Here is an 8,832-nt window from a genome sequence, read left to right as displayed (position 1 = left end):
CCTCCTCCACACAACATACAGGAAAAGTATTCAGTTACTGATCTTTGATTAGATGGATGTATTTCAAAGTAATTACCTGCAACCTGATGAAACTAGAAGGTAACAGATTATTCCAGGGCTGAATTAATGCAACCTTATTCGTTCCAGTTCAAATGATAAACATTGACATCACTTCAACGTCCAGCACAAAAGAGTTTATTTTTATGAATGTGAAATAAAAAATAAAAAAATGTGTTATGAGATTATTTAGTAAATTACACTAGAGCCCCCCCAAAAAAAATTAGCTTTGGGACACATTTAGTTGACAGAAAATTAGAAATAAAAGAAGCTGACATTGAAAACATCCATCACTGTGAAACACTATCAACGGATCTGCAGCTTCCACCTTTTGTTTGTCATTTGCTACAGTTCTTCCTTGTCAAGCCACGCGGTGCTGTCGTCTAATTGCATTTGTTTAAAATTTAACAGTGCTTCCTGAAAGCATCAACGGAGCCATCTTACGTTACTGCCTCATGATTGGGGAAACCACGCAGTGATACAAGAGAGCAGGATGGAAAAATGCTCATTAACATACAGCAATGCATTATGTAATACTTACACGTTTGTAAAACCTTCTATAATGAACACAGTCTCGTTTAAAGCTTTCAGACATTGGACTGTTATGTCACATCTGGATATCTAAATAATATTTGGGGAAACAAAATTATACTCTTCACCATAGACATTATATTGTATCTTTATTCTCTGAGATAAAACCAATCTTGTTTCTATAGAGACAAACCTGCTTCCTCCGCAGGTCTAACAAGTTCAAACCAACTTATTCATTTGAGGAAGCAGCTTCATGCTGAAGGGGACTCTTAGTTTCAGGGAGCTCTGTTAAACTGCTACAGATACTCTACAACTTCAAGGTTTAAAAATAATTAAAAAACTAAGTAAATTCTAGCAGGCATCAAACCTTACCTTTGATTCCATGTCGGACTTCTTCTTCGGACTCACCGCTACGACTCTGCTGAGTTTCAGTGATGTTCAGGGTGAGTCTGCGGCTGATATTGGGACAGAGGGATGCGCTGTGCAAACCACCTGTCTTGTATTTATGGCTGTCCATGCCGCAGCCTCAGTGCATCCTCTGATGTCCTACTTTGCTTCTGCTTCTACACCTGACCTTATTCACGTACAAGGGGACAGAGGACTTTACGATTTAGATGCTCATCAAAAGCTGCATGAAATCTGGAGAGTCTGGAATCAGCTATGAACAGGAGAAATGCACTTCATCCCTATTTGAAGATATTTCCGTTTTATAATATGTGCTTTGGACTGGCAGCTCACCAGGATGTTGAGTTTATTACAAAGACAAACAAAAAAGTCTGGTTCAGTTTGGAAACAATCTGAATAACATGGTTGTGTAATTTGAATAAAATACTGATTATTCTGGTAACATACTGTTTTTCTTAATGATATTAACACAATTACTGAGCAAACAAGCACACAAAAAGCAAGTAACACAACTGACAACACATAAGGCTTGGTTAGAAAGTTAAAAAACATCAGGGTAATAGCACAACCTACAGTCTGACATACATCATGACACTCAGCCATGCAAAATTGTAAGAAATGTATTTTGTTTTCATCACAGCAGCCCTTTTATCTACATTTTTTTAATTTGCCTGCAGGTAAGCTATTTTTCTGCAATGAAACTGTTTTTTGGAGGGTGTTTGGTATAAGTCAGTATAAATGGAATAACGTCATTTATGTCTTTATCTCTGCGATGTCAGATAAAAAAAATGAAAATAATTTTTGATGGAGCAAATAGCTTGTCTGGTAGATAACAGAAGTACCATTCACTATTTCTGGCCTTTAATTTGTATTTAGATACCTTAGATACAAACTCAGTTATGATTTCTACACTGTACCTGTAAAAACCTTCTTTTATTCTCTTAGGGTTTCTGATCCAGCTTGTTTTTGTCTATATTTGTTTATTTAAACTCGAAACTGATAATGACACTTTACTCCCAGGAACATTTTTTTAATTTAGCCTTCTTATCCGAGCATCGTTCATTTGACATATTGTATTTACCAAAACTTTGCCTACTTTGCACTGATTCTTTTATTAAACAGCTTTATTGTGAATCACCCCTTGTAAAGCAACGTTATCGTTTCCTGGTGTAACCACGCCCCCTTGAGTTTCTGCAGGTATTGTTCTCTGATTGGCTGTCTCGTTGAAACTTGAAGCGACTGCACCAGCAGGTTTGACAACAAATGACCTGTTTGACTTCAGCTGTAGCTATGCGTCCTCTCTATTGCAGGACTACAACATGGAAAACTGGACAAGATCTGCTAAGGTCACTTACAAGCGCTGGAGGAATCCTGAACCAGGGTAAAAAAAAAAAAAAAAACACCTAGATTTTTGTTTCTCTCTGTAAGTTATTGACAGGTGTTATATTCTCAGAAAAAAAATGTGCTTTCAGGGTTTGCTAATGCTCCTTCACTTCCTCATATGAACATATAAATACAGTTGTCTTCTTTTTTGGGGGGGTTAACATTAAGCTGTGAAATTAGTCGTTTTAATTTAGCAATTACTGAACGTGTTCTTTCTGTGTGCTGACAGAGATGAGGGAGATTTTGTGGGTCACACTGATGAAGACCAGGCCACGGATAATGAGATCTGCACCATTGCCTCAGCAAAAGTCGACTCAGGGAGCAGAGAGTCCGCAAACAGCTCTGGAAATAATAAAACTGCAGGTTTGCACAGCCTACTTGTGAATTGCACAGACTTGTTTCTTTGTGTTATCAACTATACTTGAATGCTAACAGAAGCCACAGATGTAGCTCAGTCAGAATCAGCTGATATGATGAATTGTGGTGGTTTTCTAATGGAAAAGAGTGAATGCAATGTAAAGAATGCTTAACTACAGGTCAGTCTAGAAATATGAGAACCGTTTATGTAGGCCGTGGCCTCTTTTAGTGTTTGGTTACACAACTGGATCCATAACTGTGATCAATTCTCTAAAGTTACGCTGCTGATTTATTTCTCTTTTAATAGCTAAACCCACATAGTTCAGTCAGTGAACACTCCTTACTACACTGTCATCCTATTGTGTATTACTGTATTAATAGATACTTGTTACATAAATATGATTGACAATTCTTTGTATTTGTAATCACAAATAACAGTTCAGTAAGGCCAAATAAGTGAAACATTGGTGTTTTTCTACCATACATAGAGTTTTGCTTAAAGGCCTAAAGCACCTATTTTAGTCCTGTCCAACCAGATAATCATCCTCCAGAACAGGGGTCACCAACTCCAGTCCTCAAGGGCTACCATCCTGCAACTTTTAGATTCACCTCTGCTCCAAAATGTCTGAATTCCCTCAGCAGCATTCATTCCTCTCTGCAATAGGCTGGAAACGAGCAGTTTATTTGATCCAGGTGTGTTTGAGGAGAGACGCATCTAAAAGTTACAGGATGGTAGCCCTCGAGGAGTTGGTGACCCCTGCTCCAGAAAGACCAGATTTATGGAACTTTGTTTACTAAGTGTCTTGAGGACAAGGGTTGGGAGACACTGCTCTAATATTCTTTAAAAATCCCTTCAGGCCTTCACAGAACAGCTGGATTTATCCTGAGATTAAATGATTGCACTAGAGTTTATTTAGGCCTTTGAAGATATCAGGCTTTGAAAGCAAACCACAGACTTTTAAAAGTAACTAAAAATAAGAAATCTGCATTTTGTCAACTTGCATCCACAAACTTCAGTGACTTTTTCTTGATATTTTATGTGTCATTTTATTGTGAAGTGGAAGGAAAATGATAAATGGAAGCAAAGTGCCTGATAAACTGACACCAGTCGCTGTTTCTGCCTCTTACCTTCCACAGGAACGTTTACAGTGGACGATGCACTGGAAATGATCGGATTTGGAGTCTTTCAGTGGAAGATCTCGTTCGTTACGGGACTCGCGTGGGTAGGAATCCTGAAGAGACCCTGGAGATGCCTTTCTCTCATTCTGTCCGTTCTGCGTGTGTCTCATGTGCTTCTCTGTGTCAGGTGGGAGATTCCATGGAGATGATGATCCTCAGCATCCTGGGCCCCGAGCTGCACTGTGACTGGAGTCTCCCCAGCTATCAAGTGGCCCTCATAACATCAGTAAAAAGCCTTTGGGTGCTTTCTGAGAGTTGTGTGGTGGTTGCTGTTGTTTGCATTCAGCTTGTCTATTCTGTTTGTTTTTGTTTTTGCATCAGGTTGTTTTTATTGGGATGGGGTTCAGCTCACTCGTTTGGGGTAATGTGGCTGACAAGTACGGAAGGAAAGTAGTAAGTGTCACATCTTGGGTTTTTTTTTTTTTTGGTTTTTTTTTTTAGGTGTGTTTCATGACCTTCCAGTACCTTCTGTATTGTTTGTGTCTTGGTGACAGGGTCTGGTAATGTCCATGTGCTGGGCTCTGTACTACGGCCTGCTCAGCGCCTTCAGTCCAGTCTACGGCTGGCTGCTGGCCCTTCGAGGCTTCGTAGGCTTTGGCATCGGAGGAACACCTCAGTCGTACGTTCTCTCGGTCCTTTTTGCGAAAGCGAGATACATTAGCAATTGGTTAATTTTTTTTTTTTTTTGCGTTTGAGTGTTTTTTTTTTTCTTTTTCTTTTTTTTAGAGTGACTCTGTACTCTGAATTCCTTCCCGTGAGAGCAAGAGGCATGTCCATTATGTTGATGGCGGTATTTGGAGTTTGTTTCTACGTGGTTCATCAAAGTTTACACTAAAGATATGGTAACACTTTATTTGAAGGGGGATGAATAAGACTGTCATGACACTTTCATAAACATGACATAACTCCTGTCATGAACATGAATAAGCCTTCATGAATATTTATGACTGTTGTCATAAAGCGTCATTCGGTAAATTATGACACTTCTAATACAAAGTTGACATTATTCAAAATGTCTTTGTTATGACAACTTGACATTAACCAGGAAATCATTACTATTTAAACTTTACCTTTAATAACATAAAGATACCTAATTTTTAAAGTGCAATCAGTAACACTTTTATAACAAATTTATAACAGTAATGACTTCTTGGTTAATGTCAAGTTGTCATAAAGACATTTTGAATAATGTCAACTTTGTTTTAAAAGTGTCATAATTTACCGAATGACGCTTTATGACAACAGTCATAAATATTCATGAAGGCTTATTCATGTTTATGACAGTGTCATGTCAGTCTTATTCACCCCCCTTCAAATAAAGTGTTACCAAAGAAATCACTCAGAAACATTACAGAAATCATTCTCTTCTCCAGGTTTTCTGGGTCCTTGGCACCGTGTCCGAGGTCCTCCTAGCCCTGTGGGTAATGCCCACTCTGGGTTGGAGGTGGCTACTTGGTCTCTCTGCCATTCCAGTGGGAATTTTTGTTTCTTTCTGCTTTGTAAGTATATTTTATAAGATTCAGACGTAAACGTAGCGAAATAAGCTACTGACAAACTCTAACCTGCCTTCATGTGTCACACAGTGGTTGCCTGAAAGTCCTCGTTTTGATGTGCTGTCGGGGAGAAGAGAAAAGGCCATAGCAACTCTGACTCGCATCGCCCGTGAGAACGGCAAAGAATTGCCTCAGGGAACACTCATCGAATATAAACAGGTGACGTTGGAGATAAATGTTTCCTCAGAGATGAGATGATGACGATGTCAGGTTATTTATATGTACTAGCACAAACATTTGTTTATGACTTTTATTTTCACAGAATGAACGTGGGCAGTATAAAGATCTTTTTTCTCAACAGTACTGGAAGATTACTCTTCTTCTATGGTTTATATGGTTAGTTTGTTTAATGTGTGTGCTTTGTTCTCAACTTTCAGCTTTAATCAAGTTGAAATATTTGGGGTGAATCAGTGGGTTTGTAGCTAGTTAGCATTTAGCAAAAAAAAAAAATTATATTAATTTTTTGGGCTCTATCAGAACATGTATAACCATGTACATAAATGTCATATTGGAGTTTTCCATTATTTATTTGATCTATTCTTTTATTTGGAGTGACAGAATTTTTAAACAAGCAAAAGTATTTTTTTGATGCACAAGTTTGAATTTCTGTTTTGTAATTCACACACCTGAACTGAGCCTCTGGTCAGGTTGGATATTTGACTGAAATAAGTTAAAAATGATTTCAAAAGGGCTTATATGATCGGCAACATTCTAGAAGCTAGTGCTAGTTTGATCCTGTGATTTAAAACTTAGTAAGATTATTATTGTTGAGAAACCAGATTTATTTAGGAAGGATTTTGAAAGTAGGTTAATTAGCTTTAAATAATGCAGATTAGTTTTTTAGAAATTGACAAACTTGCCTCCCTTTATTTTTGTATATTAAAGAGATGGGGCTCAAATAAATTATTACAAAGCCAGAATAAATATTGTATTTATGTCCGTTGTACATGTATATACACACACACACGTCTAATTCTAGCTATATTATTTATTCTTCAGTTTTTTTTTTATTTCCAAAATCTAATATTTGTCCCTCTTCTTCTTTTTTTTCTTTCACCAAAGGTTTTCTTTTGCCTTCTCTTACTTTGGGATTGTCCTGCTGACCACTGAACTGTTCCAAACAGAGTCATGCGGAAGTGTGTACTATATTTCACAAATTATAATAAGTTATACTTTTATAAAGTGACCATAAAAAGATATTAACAGCTCTCGCCTTCCTTATAGTGGCCCAGGGAAGCAGCATTGAACCGAGGTGCAGCTTAGAATGTAAATATTTGACATCAGCTGACTACAAGGATCTGTTATGGACAACCTTGGCAGAGTTCCCCGGTAAAACATTTGCCAGTATTTTTTATTTTATTTTTTTTTCTGAGGACTCGATCTGAACTGTAACATTGTTGTGTGCTTTAACAATTTTTCCCTTTTTGCTTTGTTTGTTGTTGTTTTTTTTGTTTGTTTTTTTAGGCCTTTTAATAATCCTGTTTGCAGTTGATTACCTTGGCAGAAAGAAAAGCATGGCGATTTGTTTTTTCATGTTTTCTTTGTGTATTCTGCCCTTGTATGCTTGCATTGGGAGGTGAGATTACTCTGTGATACAACAGCAAACGTACACTTTGAGACTCGTGGCATCGCTGACACTGACTTTTTTTTTGTTTTGTTTGTTTTTGTAGGATAGGTCAGACGATATTCATCTTCATTGCAAGAGCCTTCATCTCTGGAGGATACCAAGTTGTTTTTGTTTACACACCAGAGGTATGAATCAGTTTTGCATTAAAAATATCTGTAGACAAACTGTTGCCCAACACATGTACTTATTTTTATGATTCAGGTTTTTCCCACAGAAATCAGAGCCTTGGGCATGGGGACTTGCAGTGCTTTTGCAAGAGTTGGTGCTCTGATTACCCCATTTGTGGCTCAGGTATGCAGCTCCACTATACAGTTGAAACGCCAGATATTGATATACAGTGCATAAAAATATACATAGCCATATTTTCTCACAGTCATACTAAACTTTTCCTGTCGTAGGTTAGTTAAAATTGCCAGAAATATTTCTATTTGAGCTTTTGTGGAATGTCACCATTCTTCTTCAACAGATCATTTCACTGATAAATCAGTGAAGATATACATCAACAAACAGTTGCTAAAACTGCTACACACCAAAACCTCTTGAATGAGACTTTAATTTTCAACAAAAATAACAAATGTATTTTCTTTCTATATAAACATATGAAGAAAAAAAACTACAATAAATCACCTTTTTTGCAGTAGCTGGGGGGAAAAAACATGTAAATTTAAGTAGGTTTAAGCATTTGGAAATTAAATCACATTTGATTATCTTGAACAGAATAACACTGTTTAGACTCTATAATTGCATATTAAAGCGAGAAGATTTTCAGTTTTCTCTGACAAACTGATTGTGTCTGTCATTTTCAGGTGCTGCTCAGGACATCAATGTATCTGACCCTTTCGGTGTACTGTGGCTGCAGTCTGCTTGCTGCCCTTGCATCCATATTTCTGCCTATTGAGACTCTGGGCAGGAGTCTGCAGGAGTCCAGCCTTGACTCAGACAGATAAACAACATAACCAGACTGTCAAATAGTTCAACACGCGCCATGGACCAATGACAGGTCAACCAGGAAGAAAGTAATATTTTGTGCCATCTAAGCCTTCTGGGAATACATTTGCTTTTGCAACAATGAACTGAATTATCAGAATGATGACTGGACAAGGTCAGAGGGCAATCTTACAAACAGGAGGGAAATAAGTGAAGGGCTGCTGTCTGTGTCTAACAATAGCAGAACGATTTTGTACATTATCTTCCATTTCAACCAAAAATTAATTGAGTCATAGTCACCTTAGACATTTTTTGGATCGTTCATAAAATGATGCTGCTTAATTAGACTCAGAAAAACAAGAGGTCACTTTGAGCCAAATGGAAATCAGTAATTTCCAAAATTAATGTCTTATAGTTTTTCTCCTGTCTGTTTTACTGAACTGGATGTAGAAGGAAAAAATCATCTTGGTGAAATAAAACCTGATAGATTGAGGAGTGTAGGAGATCTGTATGATAATGGATTGTAATTTAAAATCTTTTAAGAATTGGAAACAGGAATGTATCATGTTCTATTTCAAAAGCTATCCCATGAATTTTTATTTTATGTATTGGACTAACACAAAATTATCCATTTTGATCAAATGAGAGGACATTAATTTATGCTTTTTTGTGCAGTTTTACAAATAAAAAAAAATTAAACTGTGCTCAATTTGTTTTTATCCTCTCCTTTTACTATCAAACTTTGGCTTCAACAAAAAATATAATGAAATATGTACAACATGGTGACTGCTTGTTCTTTGGGTCAATAAAACT

The 8,832-nt window shown here is 37.0% G+C and overlaps 1 protein-coding gene across 1 annotated transcript; it reads left to right on the top strand.

Moving 5' to 3' along the window:
* The first annotated feature begins 2,243 nt into the window (after positions 1-2,243).
* On the top strand, positions 2,244-8,721 carry svopb (SV2 related protein b). Its single transcript, XM_015058145.1, has 16 exons — positions 2,244-2,374; positions 2,606-2,739; positions 3,871-3,956; positions 4,040-4,138; positions 4,234-4,305; positions 4,407-4,531; positions 4,639-4,702; positions 5,286-5,411; positions 5,496-5,624; positions 5,728-5,801; positions 6,528-6,601; positions 6,690-6,794; positions 6,930-7,041; positions 7,136-7,217; positions 7,294-7,383; positions 7,899-8,721. Exons 1-16 carry the CDS (start codon positions 2,313-2,315, stop codon positions 8,037-8,039), a joined length of 1,575 nt encoding a protein of 524 aa, XP_014913631.1. The 5' UTR covers positions 2,244-2,312; the 3' UTR covers positions 8,040-8,721.
* The last annotated feature ends 111 nt before the right edge of the window (positions 8,722-8,832 follow it).

This window comes from Poecilia latipinna, unplaced genomic scaffold (genome assembly GCF_001443285.1).
Source record: "Poecilia latipinna isolate Pla-1442-1.1 unplaced genomic scaffold, P_latipinna-1.0 Scaffold1519, whole genome shotgun sequence".
Classification (NCBI taxonomy): domain Eukaryota; kingdom Metazoa; phylum Chordata; class Actinopteri; order Cyprinodontiformes; family Poeciliidae; genus Poecilia; species Poecilia latipinna.
The sequence above is the reverse complement of the archived record's forward strand: the minus strand, read 5'-3'. Positions and strand labels throughout refer to the sequence as shown.

Bases quoted from the DNA above. Each gene is read 5' to 3' on its own strand.
- svopb (XM_015058145.1), top strand. From the start codon at position 2,313: ATGGAAAACTGGACAAGATCTGCTAAGGTCACTTACAAGCGCTGGAGG. The intron at 2,375-2,605 runs GTAAAAAAAAAA...GTGTGCTGACAG, and splicing joins TGGAGGAATCCTGAACCAGG to AGATGAGGGAGATTTTGTGG. The intron at 4,306-4,406 runs GTAAGTGTCACA...TCTTGGTGACAG, and splicing joins ACAAGTACGGAAGGAAAGTA to GGTCTGGTAATGTCCATGTG.